This window comes from Chlorocebus sabaeus, chromosome 10 (assembly GCF_047675955.1).
Source record: "Chlorocebus sabaeus isolate Y175 chromosome 10, mChlSab1.0.hap1, whole genome shotgun sequence".
Lineage (NCBI taxonomy): Eukaryota > Metazoa > Chordata > Mammalia > Primates > Cercopithecidae > Chlorocebus > Chlorocebus sabaeus.
In genome coordinates, this window is record NC_132913.1 from 46008931 (window position 1) to 46033762 (window position 24832).

At 41.2% G+C, this 24832-nt stretch overlaps 1 protein-coding gene across 2 annotated transcripts; it reads left to right on the top strand.

Moving 5' to 3' along the window:
* The first annotated feature begins 795 nt into the window (after positions 1-795).
* Positions 796-21491, top strand: DAPL1 (death associated protein like 1). Of its 2 annotated transcripts, none has more exons than XM_007965056.3 (4): positions 796-923; positions 10067-10154; positions 12836-12896; positions 21196-21491. In XM_007965056.3, exons 1-4 carry the CDS (start codon positions 866-868, stop codon positions 21310-21312), a joined length of 324 nt encoding a protein of 107 aa, XP_007963247.1. In that variant the 5' UTR covers positions 796-865; the 3' UTR covers positions 21313-21491. The 2 variants fall into 2 exon arrangements, with proteins under 2 accessions (XP_007963247.1, XP_007963246.2); XM_007965055.3 differs by lacking the exon at positions 21196-21491 and adding an exon at positions 13488-14532.
* Positions 21492-24832: the final 3341 nt, after the last annotated feature.

Genomic DNA, 24832 nt, shown 5'->3' on the forward strand with positions numbered 1-24832 from the left:
ACTGAAGAACAAAGAAATTTTTATAAGTATCTGCCACATGCTCAACTTGTATTGGCATTGGAATTACAATAATGTCTAAGCTTAAAGTTGTATTTTTCCTTTTTAACAAAATTGGCATTGATTAGTTTTCTGTCTACTTTTTCACTATCATATCATTAATATTTCTACATCATTAACTATTATTTGAAAACATGATTGTAAGGTATACTCTCACAGCAAGGTCTTGATTCATCTTAACTATCCCTCTGTATTTGGAAATGTTTATGTTGATTCCCATCAATATTTTAAAAAGAAAAGAAGTATATGATTACCATCCTTGCACGGATATCTCTGTATACATTTCCAATTACTTTCTTAGTATAAATGCTTATAACTGCAAAAACTGGGACAGAGGCACAAGACTTTGCTATATACCTGTCTCTTTAGAAAAACTGCAGATGTCCTGAAGCAAAGAACTTGGCTTGCCCTCCTTGCCATGCTGAAATATGACAAAAGCCTGTTACATTGCAGGTGCACTATACACACTTAAGGGATCAACAGTTGGAGAGAAAAAGAATTCCACTGAACTCCATCCTCTCCCTTTCCTCCTGTGAAAAAAAAAAAAAAAAAAAGAATATCCTGTCTCCTGTAGACATCTATCTTGCCTTCCCAGATGAAGGGAAGAAGAAAGTCTTCTTCTAAGAGAAAACTTGCTAAGGAGATGCAGGTTTCCCAGAGAGCCGGATGACAAGCCCTGTTGCTGCTCAGCAATGCCCTTAAGGGGCCCTGCCCCCTGCCTGTATAAAACTGGGTGCGGTGGTGGGACAGCCACAGCTGGCATTCGGCCTCCAGAGCACCAGCACTGGCACTGGCACTGGCACACGCTATGGCAAATGAAGTGCAAGACCTGCTCTCCCCCCGGAAAGGGGGACATCCTCCCGCAGGTAGGCTGCCACCTGCCCTCAGTCCTGCAGGCTGTTGCTGCACCCCTCTTCCACCAATGCCTTCCACGGAGCACCCCAACAGACCAAAGCTTCTCTGCCTACCTAGTATTACTTTAGCTCCATACAGCCCGACTTCCTCCTATGCCTTTGATCCTTCTTGGCTTGTGTGTAAAGCCACCTGGGGATTTGTCAGACCCCCCAGTGGGTTAAAACCTAATTACCTATGGGACTGTATGGATTTGGTGCTTGTGGAAAGGCATAGGTAGAGAGGCTGTACCTTTCCTCCCTTGAGGCAGCGTTCCTTTCCTGGGGCGCTGGCTGTAGGTTAGCAGTGACACATCCACACCAGGAAGATGATTTGCTACCATGGAAACCTTTCTCTTTAGAGGTTCCAGCTGTAAGACTCAGTCTCCCCAAGATGCCTGTACATCATCTGACTTCCTGCCCAGGCAAAGCAGCTTCTGCACAGAGGACAACAATCACGTTTCTTTCTCCCTCCTCAGGCTTTGGGGATGTAGCTTACCTGTCAACAAGCTGAGAAGTACTTTTACATAAAGACACAGGTCTTGAGGAGGCTGACTGGAAAAGGTAGCTGTCAAGGTGTTTGCAAAGCATCCAGAGTTGTCTCTTTTTTTTTTTTTTAATTTATGCTATCTATATTGACTCTCTGGAATATGGAAATTAGTTGTATTGTACTTAACCATATGTTCATATAGATTGGCTGAGGTGTACAGGCCTATTTTTAGTCAGTTTTATATTCTTCCAACTGCCTTCTTTCTTTTTTATTGAAGAAAGACCTCAAAACCTTGACTGCTTTGTTCTTGCCTTTCTCCATTTACAAAACATATTTACTATCTAATTCTCTGGCACCTCTAGGCCATGGTTATTTTAATAATCTTTGCTGCAGAGGGTGATGGCAGTATCGTCTTCACAGAGAGTCAAAATGTAACATTGTTTTGGTGGCTTTCTGGCAGGTAGCCTAGCCAAAAAGAGTCCAGATTTTTACTACTCATTCTGAGTTTCCAGTTCTAGACATCTTGCTCTGATCTCCTCTAGCAGATTACTGATATTTTATATTTGTAATCAAACGTAGCAGTATTTAACATTACCTATATTTAAAGTTAATGATGTTAGCTATTAGTCTGGAAGTATATATGCAAGTCATTGAAGAGAGGCTCCTTGCATAGACAAAGACAAAAGAAAAAAGAACTCCATTCTCATTATGTCATTTCCACTCCAATCCTTCATAAAATGTCTAAGCTGAAACCTGTTTTGCTAAGCAACATTTACACACAAAGAACACAGACATAAACTTAACCAAATGAAAGTTTGAATGAAACCACCGGGAACTTTCTGTCCCCACCACTAATGATTGCTAATTACTCTGTGTACATAGCACACCATGACTCCATCAAGCATGCCACAATGCCTCTGGCATGACAATTAATTATTATGAACTGTGACACTACAGATAAGAGGTTTTGGATAATTAGAATGGAGATGAAGGCAGACTTTTGCCTCCCCACTGAGCACAAGGAACAAAGAAGTGTCATCCTTCAGCCTGTCTTGCCACTAATTTTAAGTCTGAATCTGTTTGTGGTGGTGCAAAATTTTATTTATGGAACAAAAACAAGAGCCAAAATTCTATTAATTTTTCACTTGATTTTTATAAGCAAAATACAGATCCCTAAAAGTGGGAAGACGAGGTGACTTGGTGGGGAGGGTGGGACATACATAGCCTTTGGAGTCAGACAGACCTGGGTTCGGACCTTGATTTCATTTCCCATCTTTGAGCCTGAGTTTCCTCATCTCTGAAACAGGATGCAATAAATAACATCTATTTAGTAAGTTTGTTGTAATGATTAAAAGAGATCACCTCTGTAAAGTACCTGGCACCTGAATGTTAGCCCCCTTAAAATGCAGGCTGGTAGAACACATTACTATCAAAAGAAATTATCCTCCCCAATTTCAAGACATCCTGATGCTGGAGCGGCATTAGACACTACTGCAGTATTTGGAACAGAAGAAAACTGCAATGGAAAAAATGTGTGCCTATCCCATCACAGTTAAAAATGAAATCACTCAGCCGGCACAGTAGCTCACACCTGGAATCCCAGCACTTTGGGAGGCCGAGGCGGGTGGATCACCTGAGGTCAGGAGTTCAAAACCAGCTTGGCCAATATGGTGAAACCCCGTCTCTACTAAAAATACAAAAATTAGCCAGGTATGGTGACATGTGCCTGTAATCCCAGCTACTTGGGAGGCTGAGGCAGGAGAATCACTTGAACCCGGGAGGCAGAGGTTGCGGTGAGCCAAGATCACGCCACTGCACTCCAGCCTGGGCAACAAGAGCAAGACTCTGTCAAAAAAAAAAAAAAAAAAAAGACTCAGAAGTCAGCTAGCTGCATCTCTTTCCTACCTATATATGGAGCATTCAGTGGTTTTGTTTTAATGTATATTAATATAATGTATTGCACCTCTGTTAGCCCTGGCTATATATTTATGCTATGAAACGAGACTACATAAAACACAAGGTGGCCTGGGCTCCAGTAAGCAGAGCATGGAATTTTCTGCTGTCTTGATTTGTCTCACTCTCACTTTTGGAAGAACCCCATTATATGAACAGCAGCACCAAAAATGTGTGAGTAGAAGGTGATCCCAGGAAGCCAGATATATGATGAATAGAAAGAGCAGTGGTTCATGACTTTTTCTACATTTCCTGCACTTTTTAATTGGGGCTAAGCCAAATGAATCAGAGCCATGAGAGGGGTTACCGCTGAATCCCTAAAGAGAATATGTTTTATAACTCATTAAAGAGGGAAGGAAGTTGGAGGGGGAGTATGTCCAATTGTAAAACTAATGCAGAAAATGGGGGACAACCATAAACTGCGTATGGACCACGGTCATTTGAAAACCCTCAGACACTCCAAAGGCTTGAGTCTCTTAATTCCATTTGTTCAAGTCAACTTGTGGGCATTGGAACAGGACAGAACCATGAAGTTAGAAGAGAGAGGCTGTGAGATTCAGCTCCTCCTGCCCAGGGGACAGGGATTTGAGGACTGCAAGAACAGCTGCCTTTCGCTCAATGCTGACTGCACCTGGCACAGCAGAGACTTCTAGACGTGGCAACAGCCCTGCAGATGGGTGATGTTTCACAGAGGAGCAAACGGAGACTCAGTGAGATTGAGGGACTTGCCGAAAGCCACACAGCTAGTGAGCCCTCTTGCTCTAAAGCCTTTTCTGTTTGCTCCACAACATTCTCTTGATGAGGGTTTTGGGGGTCTTGATTGGCAGCCTAAAATTTCCTGATAAATTAACCATGAATACAAAGTAAGCATTTTTTTTTTTTTCGTTCTTGATACGGAGTCTCGCTCTCTTGCCCAGGCTGGAGTGCAGTGGCACGATCTCGGCTCACTGCAAGCTCCGCCTCCAGGTTCACACCATTCTCCTGCCTCAGCCTCCCTAGTAGCTGGGACTACAGGCGCCCGCCACTTCGCCCGGCTAATTTTTTGTATTTTTAGTAGAGACAGGGTTTCACCGTGTTAGCCAGGATGGTCTCAATCTCCTGACCTCATGATCCACCCACCTCAGCCTCCCAAAGTGCTGGGATTATAGTCGTGAGCCACTGCACCCAGCCCAAGGTAAGCATTTTGCAAATATCTAAACTTTTCATTAAACCTTCAAATAGATGTTCTCATTCACAAGGCAGAGTTTGCACAAACCTTTGTGCCTTTCAGCTTTTTCACATACATTGTCCATGTATTTGTGAAGGAAAAACCCTAATTTTTTGCAGGCTTATGTTTATCTTCACTACTCTCTATCAAAAAGTGTGAAAAAGATTGGAAAATCTTAACTGGAAAATTATTATTTAGAATTCTAAACTAAATGATGTATTTTCAAAAATTTATAAACCACAAAAGGAGTCACAAGAGTGTAATTCTCATGCAGAGATGGGAAAGAAAAGCTTCATTTTCCCCACATAAATTTAGGTTTTCTAGTGAAATTATCTAAAAGAGCATCTCCCTTTTTTACATTGTCTATCTGTAGTTCATCTTCATTATTGAAAGGACTGAAAGTCTTAATTTACATATTTGTACTCAAAATTCTGTTAAAATGTTAAATCAGTTCATATTTTACTTTGCCCAATTCCAAATGATCTTTCTGCAAAGGTTCAAAAGGCAGGATAGTCCCAAATATGGAGTTACATAAAGAATTTCAAACTTAAATGGATTGATTTGGATACAGTGAAACTTTGAAAAGTTCTCTTGAGTCAGAGGTTTCCAGTATAAGCAAAATGAGCAAGAACCTGATTGTGTTACATTGTAAACAATGGCTTGTCTAGACCCCAGGAGATCATTGTGATCACTGTTCCAGCAGAGATTTTAAGATGACCCTCTCACAAACTGACTCCACCTGGTCCAGTCACCCCAGTGTAATGAGAGCCCAAATCTATATCAGTGCATCCATCTGTAGTCTAGGATATTATCTTCTGTTTCTTTCTAGTATACATAGATGACTGAGTAAGATTAGCTACCAGAACAAGTTTGGTACAAGAACTGTGTTCTGGAAATCCAATGTGTTGTTCCCTTATGCTTCCTAAATTGCTGAATTAGAGCCCACAGCCCTATGACAGAGAGGATTTAAAGACTGCTGGATGGAAGTAGGAATCTTATGGGGAGGACATTTTCTTCTTCCCCCTAAAATGTCTACCTTATTGTTCCTAAGGATGAAGAGCTCCCATGTTTATGGTTTAGCTGGGTGTGGTGGCGCACACCTGTAGTCCCAGCTACTCGGGAGGCTGAAGCAGGAGAATCGCTTGAACTCAGGAGGCGGAGCTTGCAGTGAGCCGAGATCGCTCCACAGCACTCTAGCCTGGTGACAGAGAGAGACTCTGCCGAAAAAAAAATTTATTTTGGCATTTATTTCTTTGTTCAATGCCTTATGTTTTTTCCAAAGGGAAAGAAGTGATGGATTTTTTTTTTAGAGGTAGATGAAAAGAGTTGAAATTATAATAAGGACTTTATAATAAACATAATCTAGTTCAACTTCCACTGAATTTCCCAAAGTTCTCCTAAGGTGTTCATGACAAGAGAACTTCTTTCCTTCGCTTTAATATATTGAGGTACAAAAAACTCATTATTGTATTAGGCAATCTATTTCACGTTGAATAACACAAGCTGTAACAAGTAGCCAGATTCTACCTTTCTGGAACTCTTAGTCTTTGATCTTCGTTCTCACCTCTGGAACCACATAAAATAAATATAAGTAATAATTAGTAATTAGTAAGTGCCTACCATGCACCAGGTTCTTATGTCACCTCTATTTTCTGACAGCAATAGTCAGTATTATTCCCTATTGAAGGACGTGGAGACTGAGTCTGAGAGCAGTTTTAAGTGTCTTGCTCACAGTCACAGAGCTTAGGAGGAGCAGAGTTGTCCAACCCTACATAACATTTCCTCATCAGTAAATTGCTCCTCTGCCCTCATGACAGCCCTTCAGATCTTTGAAGATGATTCCCTAAGCTATCTTGAGTCTTTACTTCTTCAGGAATTATCTTACCAGATTCCCTAGTTCCTCATGTAGCATACCTGCCTTCACTCTGGTCACTCTCCTCTGAAGATTCCCAGATTGTCAATGTCCTTCTAAATGAGTGGTACAGAACTCAATATTCCAAAGGTCTTCTTTTTAAAAATAAAAAATAAAATAAAATAAAAGAGGAATCTCACTCTGTCACCCAGGCCCGAGTGCAGTGGTGCGAGTGGTGTGATCTCAGCTCACTGCAACCTCCGCCTCCCAGGTTCAAGCAATTCTCCTGTCTCAGCCTCCCAAATAGTGGCTGGGACTACAGGCAACCGCCATCACACCCGGCCAATTTCTGTATTTTTAGTAGAGACAGGGTTTCGCCCTTCTGGTCAGACTGGTCTCGAACTCCTCACCTCAGGTGATCCACCTGCCTTGGCCTCCCAAAGTGCTGGGATTACAGGTGTGAGCCATCGTGCCCAGCCAGGTCTTCTCATCTTTAACTAAAACAGTTTTGCTTCTATAGTTGATAATTAGTCCAGGCAGAAGAAAATGTGTAGGAATAATAGCATCAGGGAAAGCAAAAGGAACACTAACAAGAAAATAATTACAGCACACCATATATAAAAGGCACTTGTCATAGGGAGAATGAAAAATACTGTTAGGAGGTGTATCAAAGGCCCTAGAGCTCTTATTTGATTCTTCTTATCACCAAACAACAGAGCTCTGAGCAGACACCATCTCCCATACAGAGGCACACACTCCTCAAACATTCTTTGGGAAAAAGCCCATCCCTTGATTTATTTCACCTGTGTTCCACGGCTATTCAGAAATGTTTCCATATAATTTCATTTTTGTTGCTGATTACTTTGTATGCCATATGTGTATATAAATAATTTATATATATATATAAAGAATGTATATATATATATAAATTAAAGCAGATAATGTATAAAGATAGCATTTTCTGAGGCTTATATATAAAAATCAATATTGTTTAAAACTTGGTAATTCAAATGACCAAATGGAGTTTATTCCATGAATGCAGGAATGGTTAAATAGTAAAACATCAGATCTCCTTAGTGATACAAAACCCATAAGAGATTGACAAGGTCACATAAAAACACCAAATTTCTGACTGGCAAAAACATTATCAATAAAGCCAAAAAGCAGTAACTGGTACAATATAATATTTTATATTTGCAATGTATTTCACGGAATAAGAGCTCCTATAAATCAATAAGAAAAAGATAGGAAAAAGATTAACAATCCAATTGTAAAGGACAAAAGATTTGAACAGCTTACAGAAAAGGAAATGCAAATGTCTTCTAAAACACAGAACCAAGCTCAACCTTTAATAAAAAATGAGAAATGAGAATTAAAACAGTGAGATACCTTTATCTATTTTGTAACTTATTGGCTGACAAAACCAAACACTTTGTAGCTCTCATTGTTAACAGGGGTTTGGAGGAACAATCATTGTCATCGTGGCTGGTGAGATTCTAACCCGGTGCAACCTCCGCTAAGGGCAATTTGGCAAGATTTAACTAAATTCCAGACACGCATACTCTTAAGAACTAACAAGATCACTTTTAGGAATTTCCCCCGCAGGTATACTTGTATTTGTGCAAAATTATATATCTAAAACTGTTAGGAGAGCAAGAGACCAAAAGAGCCAGAGTGACACCATTTTAAAATCACCTCCATCTTAGAATGAGCGAGGCACATTCCTTGCCAGTCACAACCCCATGGCGCTAAGATGTTTACAGCTGAGGAAACAGCTTGGTAATGCCTGCAAGAACAAACTCTTACAACCACAGAAAGTCCAGATGTGCCAATACCCATAACAATAATGCTTTCAAGATAATAACAGTTACGCTTTGATGTACTTACACACCAACCAAATGTCAAGGATGGTTTTCTTTACATCAGTAGAATAATAAATCTTGTCATGTTGTCTGCTCACCTGCATGTCGTCACAGTTTAGTCTTTACATAGACCAGGCCCCTATATAAGAAAACCTGAAAAACATTGTTTGTGCACTCGCTTTCTGAGGACACCCTACTCTGTAATGTTTCTAATAAACTTACTTCACTGAGCTCTGTGATTCGCCTTGAATTTCTTCCTGTGCAAGATCCAAGAACCCTTTTTTGGAGTCTGGATCAAGACACTTCTTTCTGGTAACAAAAGGATATTCATTGCAGCATTGTTTGTGATAGCAGTAGATTAGAAACACATGAAATGTCCAACATTAGGGAACTGGTTAAGTAAACACAGGGTGTTCATATAATAAAATGCTAAAGCAGATGTTAAAAAAGAAAATCACATAAATGATATATAGAGATATAGATGTAAATGTAAATATAGATATGGAACTTTCTCTAAAATACGTGATTAAGTGAAGAAAATAAACAAGATGTAGAGCAATGTGTACCTTATGCTACCATTTTTATAAAAAATAAAACCTAAGTGTATGTGTAGAATAACTGTGGATGAAGACACAAGAAGCTTGTAACATTAGCAGTATCTTGGTAGATAATCTAGGAAGTTGGAAAATAATGGTAGGAGGGAGACTGCAGACCTTTTTATGGCTTTTGAATTTCGTGCCTTATGCAGATAACATAACCAAGATGATAAATTAAGTAATAATTGTAAAGAACAATGATGAAGTCAGTTCACAAGGGCACAGAGAAATACAATAGATTTTCTTTATTTTTCACTTTATTGGACCACAGTTTTAGAAAATCGCCAATCTGGCATTTTCATAAAAAGAATTAACAGGCTCAAACAAATCAATGTCCATTTAGCTTTTTCTCATTTGAGCTTGTCAGATTTTAGATGTGCAAATTTCCTGGGAACAGAAAAAAAGCATTTGCTTTGACTTGCTATCTGAAATAGGTTGTTCCTTTTCAAAAGTTGATTTCATCTGACATTGTTAAACACTTGAATTGCTGTTAGGTCATCTGTGGCCTAATTAACATTAATTGATCACTTGAATGGCAGGATTATTAATGCAGTTTAATTACTCATTAGAACATCTGAGCTTGGCCCACACTGGAGGTTTGGGGTCTGGATGGAAGGTGGGTATCTGGTAGACTCGGAACCACCTCTGTTGAGTTAAATGCCTTTTATCGCTGTGTGCCCTGACTTTTGGCTCATTTCTCAGAATCTGGATTTTGAAAGCTTCGATTAGAAAAAGAAAAATGCAAGCCACGCACAACTTTAATCTGGTGGGAAAACAGAGGGTCACATTGTAATTGTCGGTTGCTATTGTGGGGAATGTAATTGGTTTGATAATAAGAAAAAATGTTTTTCAGTGAAATGCCTGAGGGAGTATGTTGTTATTCTCTTCCCTAAATCTAAGGTGTAACCTTCTGCTTTTTCAGCCTTGGTTCCACTTCTCTGAGCATAAACAAGTAGCTCTCAGCCCTTCCTCCACCTACACCTGGTTTGTCAATAAAATATATATATTTTTTTCTTTTATTGTGTTGTTTTATACAAAAGTTTAGATATTTAAAAAATAAGTTCAAAAATTATTTTCAAATCTAAAGTCATACCTTTAATAACAAAGCAAGCCTTCTCTCACTATTCTAACTTCCTTGCTGATTTTTATCTGTTTGTAGTAAAAGCTGGAGGAATGAGAATTTCCAAAAAACAAGAAATTGGTGCCTTGGAGAGACATACCAAAAAAACAGGATTCGAGAAAACAAGGTAGGGACTCTTAATTTTTCTCCATCACCTTGAGTTTTGAATGACTCTGCCTCCAGGAGTTATTTTAGGACAAACCAAGGCTTCCTGTGCCTTTGGAGGCCGCCAGAGAAGGGGGTGGGGTTGGAGGGTGTGATCTGTGGTGACTTAGGGTGAGGGGTGGGGAAGTTAGGTGGCTACCCTCTGGAGGGCTCCCATCACCACCCCCACCCATTCTCCTCCTCTCTGTGTCCAGCCCAGCGGCTTTGCACTTAATAGGCACGGTCCTAAATGTATCCAAACCTGACACCAATCCTTTTATCCTATTTTCAGATCAGCCTTTAAAATATTGTTCCTAGGTTGGCCCTGTTTTCATAATACACTTTCTGCTGAAGTAAATGTCCTGAATTAAAAATAAATGTCTTTTTTGTTTTAAATCCATCACTGAATTATTTAGAAAGTAATGGCCACTATATTTGGCACAGCTGGAAGGCACATAGGTACCGAGCAGCCTCCCCCCTGCTCCTTCCACCATAACCTTGACGCCTGCGCTGTTCTCAGAACTCAGCCGAGAGCTGTGGGCTGGATCAGGAACGCAAATGGCCCAACCACTCTAGGCATTGGGTAAGGAAAGCCAGAGCATTTCAAAAACCAAGAAACACGCAGAACTGGTTCTTTCTGAGGAGTGTTTCAAAGACTATTAATTTTGAAATGGTTTCCACAGATCAGTTGATGAGTAATTCAAAAGGAGCTGAGTAGAGGATGCTCCAGGCACCTCCATGAGAGTTAAACCATCTCAGAAAGAGAATGGAAATAGACTATGGCACGTCTTTGACTCTTTTCTATAAAATTATTTTTAAGTCACTTTTAAAGATTTCTTCCTAATTTCTGGGAAGATATTTTTTGAGGATTTGCCTCCCTCCACTTTAGAATGAAATGTTGATTTGCCGCATTAGCAGCCAGTCATTTGTTACTGCTGTATCAGAAACTAACCATCACATGACAAGAGGGAAGCTGTATGTCGTCAAGGGTGGAGGTCACACGTTATTTATCTTCTGACCCAGCATCTAGGACAGTTCCTAGAATAGTGAGTGCATTCTGTAAATGATATCAGACTGCGATTGAATTGCAAGCTGATTAATTTTGAGAACTATTCATTCTGTATCCAAAACCTGACTCAAGCATGTGCCCTGCTGATTGTGACATTGGTTAACCTGCCTGAGCCAGGGGCCCAGGAACTAAAGCGTCTTGTCTTGGAAACGACTTACTAGTGGGCAGCCAAAGGACAGGTCATGCATTTCTCTGCATCTCAGAAAAATGGGGCTTACTATTAATTCTAACATCCACTGAACAATGCAGGTAGGGGAGTTGGCTAGAGAGTAATAAGGTGGTGATTGGAATCTTCTTTAAAAACTCAATTGTTTTCTAATAGTCGTTAAATGACAGAAATTGGACTTTTACAGAACTTAAACAGCAAAAGATGGCTCTTGCCCTAAGTACCAGGGACAGAAACAGGTTATGTGGAGCTTGAAACCTACAGACTTTCAAGGCCATTAAAAAAAAAAATAACCAAAAATGACCGATATGGAATGCGTAGGGCCCCTCCCAGGGCCTTGGGAGGAGCCATTGTGGTAGGAGACCCTGGAATTAAGTATCATCTCGACATGTATCCCCCTCTGCTATTTACATCTCCTAGCGGGGCATGTGCACAGGATAGAAAAGCCTTGTTTTCATGGACAAACCCTCCTTTTTATGTCATCTTAGAGAATAGCTTTTTAAAAATATGATCTAGACCAGAATTTTCCAAACATCATCAATCCATATCCACTTCCTAATAGCTTCTACAAACCAACACAAACCATCCAGAAAAAAAAATATGCCAAGTGCAGAGTTTCTTCAAGACATTGATATTGTACTGTAGATTCAGCCCTGATTGAAACTCTCCTACAAAATAACTTGGCCTGAGAGAAAGAAGCCAGATGCAAAAGAGTACAAGCTGTAGACGGTTTATTTTATGAAGCACAAAAACAGTCAAAACCAGTCTTTGAGGCTATAAATCAGGGTAGCAGTTATCCTTAGGGACAGCTGGTTTGACTAGTAGTTTCCATTTTATTCAATCTATATGCTTATAGTATGTACATGTTTCTGTGTGTATATCATATTTCAATAAAAAGTTGAAAAAATAATAGCCAGGCATGGTGTCTCATGCTTGTAATCCCCGCACTTTGGGAAGCTGAAGTGGGTGGATTACCTGAGGTCAGGAGTTTGAGACCAGCCTGGCTAACATGGTGAAACCCCGTTTCTACTAAAAATACAAAAAATTAGCCAGGCATGATGGCACATGCCTGTAATCCCAGCTACTTGGGAGGCTGAGGCAGGAGAATCGCTTGAACCCAGGAGGCGGAGGTTGCAGTGAGCTGAGATTGCACCATTGCACTCCAGCCTGGGCAACAAGAGCGAAACTCCGTCTCAAAAACAAAAACAAAAACAAAAACAAAACAAAAAACCAATAATAATAACTTGGCCTGCAAAACTTGTTGTGTGTAGCACATAGGTACACAGAGGCAAAATCTGTGTCTTCTAGATGTTCCCAAGCAGAGTGAAAGCAAAAAAGGCCGGAGAGACAGTCCTCTGTATAAATCATGTGGCCTTTTCAGTGGGAAAATTTTTTAAGTCCTGTTCAAAGTTTCTTTTCATCTTCACAGCGCCATTGCAAATGTTGCCAAAATACAGACACTGGATGCCCTGAATGACGCGCTGGAGAAGGTGAGCCGTGGGCAATTCACATCACGCTCCAAGTTAGTCTGCCCAGCAGATCCGGCTGCATGGGTGAATGCGCGGATGGCCACTGAAGTTTTTTCCAACCCAGGGGTTTTATGTCCTTGTGAAAGAATTTGTTCTCGGTCAGAGGAACACAAAGTGATTTGAGTGGGAGAAGCTGCGTCTCTCAAATTCCTGAAGTGTCCATTTAATAAATCCTTTCCAAAATAAGATAAGAAAGCAGAAATTGTGATGCTGAATTTGCAGAATGGTACTTTGCTATCCCAAATATTTCTTGGAAACATTGGCATGTTTTTATAAAAGGCAGCCTGTGGAGTGGGGCTTCAGCAGTTTTTGACCTTCTTCCCTGCCCCTGTGTTCCTATAAGGAGATATTTGATTTGAGGAGAGGGTGGGTGGCAGAGGGCTGCATGGTCTAGGGTTGGAGGAAGGCTGGGTACCAGCTGGGTTTATCCAGTAAAGTCTGCTTATAAAGGTAGTTGACCAGGACTATTTTTATTTCTATATTCTGAATTCCTTCTTTTCTTTTTTTCCTTTTTTTTTTTTTTTTGATACGAACTTTGCTCTTTTTGCCCAGACTGGAGTACAATTGCGTGATCTCGGCTCTTACTGCAACCTCCACCTCCTGAGTTCAAGTAATTCTCCTGCCTCAGCCTCCCGAGTAGCTGGAATTACAGGCATGCACCACCACCTTCAGTTAATTTTGTATTTTTAATAGAGACAGGGTTTCACCATGTTGGCCAGGCTGGTCTCAAACTCCTGACCTCAGGTGATCCACCTACCTCAACCTCCCAAGTGCTGGGATTACAGGTGTGAGTCACTGCGCCCGGCCATATATCCTGAATTCCTGTTAGGTAGTTCTAGAAACTCAGATAACTCTTACCAAGTAGACAGTGGTTTGATTTTCTGGATTCAAAAGTTTGTTTTCAAATTTTGTAGGTGAGCTGAGCGAGGGCCCTTATTCTATGTCTAGTAGGCAGGTACGTCACAGTCAAGGTAATATAGAGCCACTCTTTCTGCTACTGCCCTGTTTATGGAAGGGGTGGGATAAAGCATCCTCTGTAGAAGGAAGACTTGCTGTTGCAGCCAAAATCAGATGCCTGAGGACCACCAGCTCAGCCTTTGAAAAAGATGAGTGCAGTTGGCCCCCAGGCCCCCCATTTGGCACTGGCTTCATCACCGTCTGTATGGCCTTGAGCAAGTTACTTATCCTGTGGTTCAGTTCCATGTGTGTACAATGGAGGTAAGGAAGAGTGCGCGGCTTATAGGGTTGTTATGTGGAGACAATGAGCTCACAGACAGGAAGGTCTTGGAAGAGTCTCAGCACAGAGTAACCTCTTTGCACTGTGTTAGGGTTAGTAGCATTGGTTTTTATGACAGTGAAATAAGACAGCATATCTAAAGTCCATGTTGTACAAAGGTTAGATCTTGATGATGAGCCGTAGCTACCGAGCCTCCTCACATGGGAGCCTTGGTTCTGCACTCAGGTCAATTTAGGGTGAAGTCAGAAGTGACTCTCTGCCTTCCTGGCTTCAGAGGCAGGGCTGTTGCATGATACCCTGCCAGGGTAACACAAGCTGTCTGCTCCCACGTCTTACATTCTCTTGCTCCTGCCCACTAAACACCTCTTCCTTGGGGCAAGAGAATGCTCACAGTTGTAAGTGGAACTAGATAGAATAGACTTGTTCCCCTAAAATATTTGTTAACTCAAAATAAAGTATTGAAAAGGAATGGTCAATAAAGGTTGGTCATGCTGTGTATTAGGTACAATGCCAGAGTTTACATTGTGTTCTTATAGACAGATGATATGCTTATGTCTTTGACATATCACTTCTTTATTTCAAAGGTAAAAAGAATAATCTCTTCCCTAAGTAACAATACTTAACGATAATAATCAGTTGTATTTGGAAACCATAAGAGAACATTGAGATGATGTGCTGTTAGAAATATTTTTAACAGGCCAGGCACAGTGGCTCACACCTGTAATCCCAGCACTTTGGGAGCCTGAGGCAGGTGGATCACAAGGTCAGGAGTTCAAGACCAGCCTGGCCAATATGGTAAAACCCCGTCTCTACTAAAAATACAAAAATTAGCTGGGCATGGTGGTCCGTGCCTATAGTCCCAGCTACTCGGGAGGCTGAGGCAGGAGAATTGCTTGAACCTGGGAGATGGAAGTTGCAGTGAGCCGAGATCACGCCACTGCACTCCAGCCTGGGCAACAGAGTGAGACTCCATCTCAAAAAAAAAAAAAGAAAAGAAAAGAAAAGAAAAAGAAATATTTTTAACAGAAACTCTATCTATTTTTAAAAATATACCTCTGTGCTCAGCTCAGTGTTTAGTGGAGTAGGACTGTGGCTAAGATTGTACAGGTTACTGGTTAGGAGAGCAGGTCCTGGCATCAGCCGTAGGCTGCCCAGTTCCTGTGCTGGCTGTGTCTCTCACTAGCGTGTGCCCTGGGGCAGGTTTCTTCACTTTTTTGTGCTCTTCTTTCCTTATCTGTAAATGGGAATGTGAGTACTAGTATCTACTTCACAGGGACATGTTGAGAGTAAAACATAATACATGCACAGTGCTAGGACACTTAGCCCTCAGCAAGTGATATCTTCTGTTCCCAGGCCTGCATCCCATCATCACTTGGGAACTCAGGTAAAGTGTAAGGCACCAGCAACAAAAATAAGCTGCAAGAGTACCGTAAGGGACTACCTCAAAAACAAACATTGATAGGATCCATGTGTTTCCCTATAGCTAAGAAAAATCCCATGGAATCCATCACTCAACCTGAAACCTAGTAAGATTTCACAATAAAGGTCAACCTGGGGTTGAGATCTGCTGACCACTAGATCTACTGAGATCAGCAGTTGTGTGGGGCTGAGTAGGAGGGGTTGATTACAAATGACCAGAGGGAATTTGGGGGAATGATGGGACGGTTATTTATCTTGATTGTGGTTGTAGTCACAAACTGTATGTCCTTGTCAGGACTCATAAAGCAGCACACTAAAAAGGGTAAATTTTACTTTAGGTAAATAGTTTGATTTTAAAAACTGAATAGCCATGCTGCTATAAACTATACAGGGTGATTCAAAAAATATAAGAAACGATATATAAAAGATACAGAGATACAGGTATCTTTTAATACATTTGTCCTGCATTACAATGATTCTCCTCACAGTATGTATTGCCACAGAGACCTAACAATATACAGTTGGTCAGAACAAATGCAGTGGCAGAATTGAGAGTCACATCCTATGCATTTATTAACGTGTTCATGCCCTCAGTTACAATCGTGTCTAGTCCCAAGAACCCATGTTATTTCTCATACTTATTTTAAGAAATTAAGTCTCTAAAGCAACCCCTCTCTATAGGAACTCATCAACCATTCAACCATGGCAGGAAAATTCTCTGTATGCTATTCATCTCTGAATTCCTACTTTGAAATCAACATGGGGTTTAAGATTTTGGAGATTGAAAAATGATCTCCAAAGGGCTGGAATTGTGTAAATCAAAATGGGAAGCAGCCTAGAATCTACCCCAGTATTTCCCCACCTCTCCCCTCCACACAGACTGCTTTATCCCACCCTACCTCATTTCTCCTTTCCTCCCCGCTCTCCAGCCAGCCTTCCCCACCTCTTGAAGCCCTCAATATTAAGAGAATTCATGTTGCCCAGTGGCAGAACACATGACATGGTATTCCTGCAGAAAACAGGTTATGTAACCCAAAAGCTCTCTGGGCTAGAAATCTGGGAGACCTGGTCTTAGATCAAGTTCCACCCACTACTTAGAAGTTATTTGACCTTTTAGATGTCACATAACTCCTCTGGGATTTGTGCTCATTCATTTACTTTTAAAAAATTATTTTAAGGCAGGGAGTGAACAAGAATGATTCTGCCAAATATATTAATCCTCTGGACAGCCATGGCAATTAAATTTGGCAATAGTTGTGAAACTTCTCAGACCATAAAAGTATCCAGTTAAAACATCCATAACGGGGTTGCGTTATGGTGTGGAGGGGGAATGCTGAAGCCTGGTTAAAGGTGGGGCTACTTTTTTCAAGCTGCCAGACTCTGGGTCACCACTGCCAAAGCCAGTGAGATGTATGTGAAATGGGATCCTGGGGGAGAGAAAACTATCAAAGGTTCTGCAGATTTTAAAAGGCTTCTCTTGTTCTGTAGATTACTATCACTGTAGGAGTATCCTTGAATTTCATTGACGAGAGCTGAATGTTTTGTTTTAAGCAGTTTGCTTAACAGGGTGTGGAAATTTAAGTGCCAACATTCGAGTTGGAAGTTAACACCCTGGAAAGATGAATGAAAGCACTGCCAGTCTGCTAACACCACCCAACTTCAGGCTCTAAAACAAAACCTGCAGCTGATTTGCTTGCATCTAGAATTTCAGGGCTCTAGTCATAAAGACCTCCATTACACTTCTTTTGCTTTTTCTCCTAAATGAAAAATATAGGTTCTGAGGTCACAGCTACCCAAGATGAAGGTAAATTCTCAATGTAGAAGTTTCTACTGATCCACTTTCTAAGTTCAATGTGTTGCCCCTGTAATGGAGCCACAGCAAGGCAGGATCCTTGTACATGCATGGCTTTAAATTCTTTCTCTCGTGGAGTTACCCTGCATTCTCTTACCCTAATGAATGACACAAGAAACACCTTTCATTCTACAAATACTATCATTTTACAAAGACTAATGATGAAAATTCCACAGCTTCCCCAAAGTTAAAATGTCAGACTAAAACACAGCTGGTTGTAGCTTATACTCCGGAAAGCTGTTTCTACTTATTTGTAGTTTAGACTTGAAAATAACCTTTTCCTATCTCCATTGATATAAAATCTACAACAAAGAATTAGTACATTGAGGAGCTGACCATTTTATTGACAGTTTCATCCATTCTGACAGAAGATTCTTTATAGACTCTCCACCCATAGCCCCAAGTCCTATATCAGGATGCCCCTGACTGAGACAGGTAGGGAGATGAGAAGGAGAACTTTCCTTTTATCGTATTTTCAAGTTGCTATGGAAACCTTGGTCCTGGAACCCCAAAACCTGTACACTTGTAGCTTAACAATTATGAGCAATTTGTCTATTATCTTGCCAGAATTATTCCTACTTTTTTCTCAATCCTATTGATTTTCTTTTCTTCTCTTGAACTTTCCCAGATCAGTTCAAATGGCCAATGGGCCACAGGAGCTGACTTTGTTTCCCAAATATTCTAATCTGTGAAATTCGTCTTCTGGGAAGTAGTTGAGCAGTGCTTTTAGAACTCTGGTTGAATGCCTCAGTTAAAATGTAACCCTTAACACTTCTGTATTGCTGGTGGGAATGTAAAATGGTCCAGTTGCTGTGGAAAACAATATGGTAGTTCCTCAAAAGATAAATATAGAATTGCCATATCAGGCTGGACGCAGTGGCTCACAACTCGAATCCTAGCACTTTGGGAGGCTGAGGCAGGAGAATTGCTTGAGCCCAGCTCGAGACCAGCCTGGGCAACATAGAAAGACCTTGTCTCTACTAAAAATATAAAAAATTAGCCCAGCATGGTGGCACATGCCTGAGGTCCCAGTTACTCGGGAGGCTGAGGCAAGAGGACCACTTGAGCCAGGAGTTCAATGTTACAGGGAGCAGAGATCACACCCCTGCACTCCGGTCTGGGTGACAGAGCAAAACCTCAAAAAAAAAAAAAAAAAAAAAAAAAAAAAAAAAAAAAAAGAGAGAGAGAGAGAATTGCCATATGATCCAGCAATTCCACTTCTTCCAATATAATCTTCCCATATATTGGAAGAATTGAAAGTAGGGACTCAGAACAGATATTCCTACACCACTGTTCATAGCCACATCATTCACAATAGCCAAAAGGTGAAGAGATCCTAACCAAGTATTCATCAATGGATGAATGGATAGACAGAACGTGGTGTATATATATATACAGAATGGAATTTTATTTAACCTTAGAAAAGAAGGAAATCCCGACACATACTGTAACATGGATGGACCTTGAAGACATTATGCTAAGTGAAATAAGCCAGACACAAAAGGACAGATATTGAATGATTCTACTTATGGGAGGTACCCAGAGTAGTCAGATTCATAGATATGGAAAGTAGAATGGTGGTTGCCAGGGGCTTGGAGGAGGAGGGAATGGAGAGTGATTGTTTAATTGGTTCCAAGCTTCAGTTTAGGATGATGAAAAGGTTCTGGAGGTGGATGGTGTTGATAGCTGTGCAATAATGTGAATGTATTTAGTGCCACTGGACTAACTGTACGCACACTTTAAAATGGTTAAAATGGCAAGTTTTGTATATCTTAGCACAATTTTCTTTACATGCCCAAACAATGTAGCCCCTAAATTGTGGAGATCACCCTAGAGGTGATCAAATAACAAATTAGTGCCGAATTAAGCAGCAAATATCTTCGATCACTTATTGTAACACTACTCTCCTTTCCTTTTTCTTTTCCTACCTCCACCCATCATCTCTTTCACACTTAAGAACAACAATCAGCGTGTGGCTTTCTTTGTTCCAGTCCCAACTTGTCTTCTTACCCTACCTCACCTTGGCTAATTGCCCACATTTCTATTATATCAGAGTTTTTTTGTTTGTTTCCCTTCTCACCCCCTTTTACCTTCACTAACTTGTCAAATTTTTATTCCTACCTGCAATCTCTCAAATGTGATGTAAAACTAACCTGAAATAATTCGTCTATTTTAGTTGAGACTAAAGACACCGAGTCTGAAAGTAAACTACTGAAGTCAATGCCCTCTTAAATTTCCTTCTGGATCTAATGCTGAAAGAAAACCAAAGCAAAACAAAACATTCTGCCCTTAACACATTGTAAAATGCACATCATATGGTCTGATGATAACTGATCTGACCAAAAAAAAAAGTCATCCGGTCTTTTTTAGACTCTAATGCAACATTTATGATCAATATCTCAATTATGTTTTGTTTCCAACTGCTAGAATGTTGGCGGAGATAATCCTTGGGCTTAATTTTTGTATAACTTGTACCTGCTCATTATAAAAGAAAAAAAAATAGTACTGATAAATAAAGCAAAGAAAAAGACCAGGCATTGCCTGTAATTCTATCCCCCAGAGGTAACCATTGCTAACACTTCAGTGTATATTCTGCCAGTGTGTTTAATTTTTTAAAACCAAGAAGAAAGGACTTTTTGGAGTCACATTTCAAATGAAAGGGACTGCTGTGTGCCTAGGGCCTGGGCAGAGACATTTGAGAAGAGATGTAAGGCACATATGTTTTCTCTGGCTTAGAAGAGCGCAAACAAACCATAAACAGTGTGATGGCTGGGGTCATGAACAGTTTATCTACCCTTTTATTTAGAGTGTCAAGGCAAGGGCATCTAAGTTCAATAGTGATAAGTTAAATTCCTACTGAATTGAGGCATCCCTTCCTTGCTGGCCAAGGGAGGTTTCTTTAGGTACTTTTATAAATTGATGGGCTTGGAAACCAAGAACGAGTATGGACCCAAAAGGTCACTGGGTCCAAATTCTCCTCCTAGGAAAACCATGTCTGAAGTGGTCAGCACCATTGGGCACGCTTTCTATCTTAAGTTATCATTAATGTAAATTCCACAAGGTCTCTGGGTTCCATATAAAATGTCTCTTATTGTCAAAAAGTCTCAGCCTGTGTTAATAAGTCTATTTAAGCTTATTTACTCACAGATGTCTTCTGTGGAGAAGACTAATCAGAACTTTTGTTCCCTGAGGCTAGTAAGCCATCCCTCAGCCTTCTCTTCACTGGGCTATTTAGATTGAACCATATGGAATGGCCAATATCACACCATTTTTGACCTTAAAAATAGCAAATGTACATACTTAGACCTAATAAATAACCCTAACTCTTCTTAACTTATTTCAGAGGTTCTTTATTTCTTTTGACAATTGAGGAGTTTTTCATCCCCCCTCTGGACCTTCTCCAATGTCTCTGTAGCCTTCTAGAATTCAGTGATTCATAGATGCATACTAGTGCCAGAACAATTGCTAACACTACAGAGAACTGTTGCAGACATACTTAACCATTCCCACTTTTTAAAATGTCAATTGGAATTTTTTAAAGTTAAAGACAGTAAATGAGAGAAGATCCAAGTTAAAACATACTCCCATGGGTTTAGGGCTAGAAATAGTATGGGGGAAAAAAAGAGATATTATCAAATAAATAAACAAAATTATGAGATTCCCTTGATCAATGATATCACTTTCTACTAGTTTAATATTTCATGACCAAGAAGATCCAATATGCCTATTTTTTCTTCCCTTCTCACCTTTAGCTCAACCATAAATTTCCAGCAACAGTGCACATGGCGCATCAAAAACCCACACCTGCTCTGGAAAAGGTTGTTCCACTGAAAAGGATCTACATTATTCAGCAACCTCGAAAATGTTAAGCCTGGATTTAAAACACAGCCGTCTGGCCAGCTGCCTCAAACATCTGACAGCTTAGCAAAAAGGGCCAAAGCTTTCCATAGGCATGCTGCACTTGCTTGGTAAATTAAACAGCTTTTGTATCTTCCCCTTTGACTTTAGGTAATAAAGCATCCAAACCTGTAAATCTAACACATCCCTGTGCCTCTTTTTGGTCCAGGTCAGAATCCCATTGATGTTTGCATGTGTAATTCTGTAGACTAAGTGAAGCATCCAGAATACCTGACTGTTCCATCCACCTCCCTGCATAAGCACTCTTCTTGATGCTGACCCTGAATTGTTCCACCCTCATTGAGTTCTCCTTGAAGGCAGAGGTTGGAGAGGAGTAGACTGGGCTTGGAAAAGGCCAATATCTAATGCAAACATAAGAAGTGACTCTTCTCAGTTTGTTTGTCTAAGGATGTTCAAGTTTTCACTTGAGGTGAAATGTCTTTTCCAGTTTCCCACATAAGTACATAGTTTGTTTTCAAGGCTTAATGTGGGAAAATGAAAAATTAAATTGATTACGAACATATTATTTTCTGCCAAGCAATCAAGGACAGAAGGTGGAGTTATAGCTTCAGTGGGAGAGTTGCTCAGGGCCTCCCAGAAAGCTCCAGAATAGGACATCGTGGTTGGGCTACAGAAGTTATTTTCACTGGAGGTGGGGTGGGAAAGAGAGTATTGCCATAACTAAGCTTGCACTAGCTCTTCTCCCCTCTACCACACACACACACACACACACACACACACACTTTTCATGAATTCACACATAAACAGTCAAGGGCATCCTCAGGTGACAGCTGGGGACCTCCATATCCTTTCCTCACAGAGGCTGGCTGTCACTCACTGCTTCACCATTCTGCACCTCCAGTTGAGAATGCTATTGGAGCACTAGCCCTTCTCTTTACCCAGGGAAGGGTGCCAGCACTTCAGTCCTTGATTGAACAGGTTGACAACTCTTGGAGTATGACCTGGTGCTGAACCTGTCTCTGATTCTTGGAAACAAGAGGCACTGGCTAATGCCCACTTGGATGTGGGGATGCATCCACCTCCTCCCCTCCATTTTTTGGCTCTTTTTCGGGAATAAGAGAATTGCTAGAGACAATAGCAGGCCTTCAGGCAATGCCAGCATGAACCAGTAAGACAGTTATTACCACCTCATTTTGGCTTAGCTCAGTTTCCAGTCCTCTGGGACTGTTGTTAGATATATCCAGGAAGATAACTGTTGTGAGGAAAATGGATGAAGTTCAAGGTCAGCCACTGTTTTGCAAGGGGACAGTAACACAGACCAGATGGTGGGTACAGTTTGGAACATTAGACTAACATTCAGGAGACGGAGATGCTACTACTGACCCTTACTGGTTCTGCAACCTTAAGCAAGCCACTCAACCTTTCCAATCCTTGCCAAATGGGCACAATAACACCTGACTCCCCAACTGAACCCTTTCAGTGTTGCATACTGCAAAGAAGATAAAATGACTACTGAGATTGGTAAAAGCTAATTAAAGAGTACTGGTGAGAGCTAAATGGTGCTGGGATGCCTATCCTAGAAGCTGCCAGAACTAGAGTAATAGTAGAACTCTATTAAGCTGAGACTAGAACAGGAAATTCAGAGAAAAGCTGAAGATTTGGGACTGGATGGAGGCAGGAAGGAAACATGGGGAGGGAGTAATAAGAGAAATGAGAAACACAGATGGTGGCACTGCTAGATTTGCCTTTCTTTAGGGTGATATGAGGGCCAGCCACCCAAAGGAAGTGAGACGGGAGGAAGGGTACCATTTTCTCTGTCTAGAGACGAGGGATGTACTGTGGGGGAAGGGAGGCTGCTCGAAGGGAGCCTATGCAGTGAGGACCCACGCATGAATTTAGGTCTACAATTATAGTCATTTAAATCACCAAGTCACAGGAAGTCAGAAGTTTGGTACGAGCTTCACATCTGAAAGGAAATTGGAATTCCCTTAGCTAATGTAGCAGCAGAAGAAGGTCCAGGAGAGAATTCTGTGGTGATATGGAGGCACGTGCAAGAGCTGCCCACCGTCCTTCCTGAGGAAGACAGCCCAGCGTGGATGTGCTGTGGCTCCGCTCAGGAGCCCTCACCCATGGGTCATGGGCCCAGCAAAGGCCATGACGAGGAGGAGGGGCTGCCGTGGGCTGGGAATCCACTGGCAGATAACTTTCTTCAGCTCATTTGAGTTCCGTTCACCAGATTCTATGCTAGGCACAGGGACATGAAGATGAATAAGACACAGCCCCTGTCCACCAGGATCTCTCAGACCAAAGGGAAATGGACACCCAACAAATCAATAACAAGGGAGAGTATAGATGCAGCTTGGTGGGGGCCGGGGTCATGCTGTGGATGAGGCTCAAGAACTCACCCGAAGGTCACGTGCAGGCCAAAAAAAACCATGGTGGCTGTGGAGACCAATAACTCATGTGTGGATCTTTAATAAACAGACATTCCCTAAGCTTATTACAAAATCTTCAAACATACACAAAAGTTGAGTGAATATTATATTGAACCCTCACGTACCCATCACAGGGCTTCAACAACGTGGACCATCTTGGTTTGGCCACAGCATCTGGCCGCCTACTTCTTTGCTCTTTTCCCTCTCTCCTTCTGGGTTACTTTGGAGTGAGGCCTAAACCTCATATCATTTCATCTAGAGATACTTCAGTACGTTATCTCCAAAAGACAAGCCCTCATGTGCTTGCGCTCTCTCTCTCTCTCTCTCTCTCTCTCACACACACACACACACACACACACACACATCTCTTTTTCCTTCTGTAAACTGAATTTTCACCAAGATTGAGGAGAATCTTTCCCCACAGAAGGGAGATCGGCATTGCTAGCTATGCTAGTCACAAGAGCCGAAACAAACAGAAGACCCCCCACTGAGCCAGGAACGCTGAGAGAGCAGGTACAGTTCGGAGAGTAGATGATGAAGCTGGCCTTCAGGTCAAAGGAGGGAACCAGGAAACACAAAGTTGCTGAGGGCAAACAACAGGAAGAAAATGACAGGCAAAACTAGGTCTTGCCAAGGAAAAAGATGTAGAGAACACTTAGAAATAGCTATTTCTGAGATCACTCAAAAAAACATACAGTAAGAGAGGAACAAAGGATGATAAATTATTGGCAGGAAAAACTAAAATCAATTTATCCAACAAACACTTGCCAGGTTTCTCCTGTGTGATAGGCTTCGTTTAGATAGATGCCAAGTCAAGCAATATATGCCTGGCATTTGACATGTCGTGTTTTATCTGTTTTATTTCATGCATTCATTCATTCATTCATTCATTCATTCATTCATTCATTTTGAGACAGGGTCTTACTCGGTCGTCCAGGCTGGTGTGCAGTGGCGCAATCATGGCTCACTGTAGCCTCAATCTCCCTGCTTCAGATGATTCTCCCAAGCTGCTGGGACCACAGGTGTACGCCACCACACCCATGCCTGGCTAATTTTTTATTTCCTGCAGAGACAGCGTTTCCCCGTATTGTGCAGG

What these genes read in the sequence shown, in the direction of transcription:
- DAPL1 (XM_007965055.3), top strand. Translation starts at nt 866, where the DNA reads ATGGCAAATGAAGTGCAAGACCTGCTCTCCCCCCGGAAAGGGGGACAT. An exon ending in ACAGGATTCGAGAAAACAAG is followed by an intron (nt 10,155 to 12,835) that starts GTAGGGACTCTT and finishes TCATCTTCACAG; the next exon opens with CGCCATTGCAAATGTTGCCA. An exon ending in TGAATGACGCGCTGGAGAAG is followed by an intron (nt 12,897 to 13,487) that starts GTGAGCCGTGGG and finishes CTTTTTGCCCAG; the next exon opens with ACTGGAGTACAATTGCGTGA.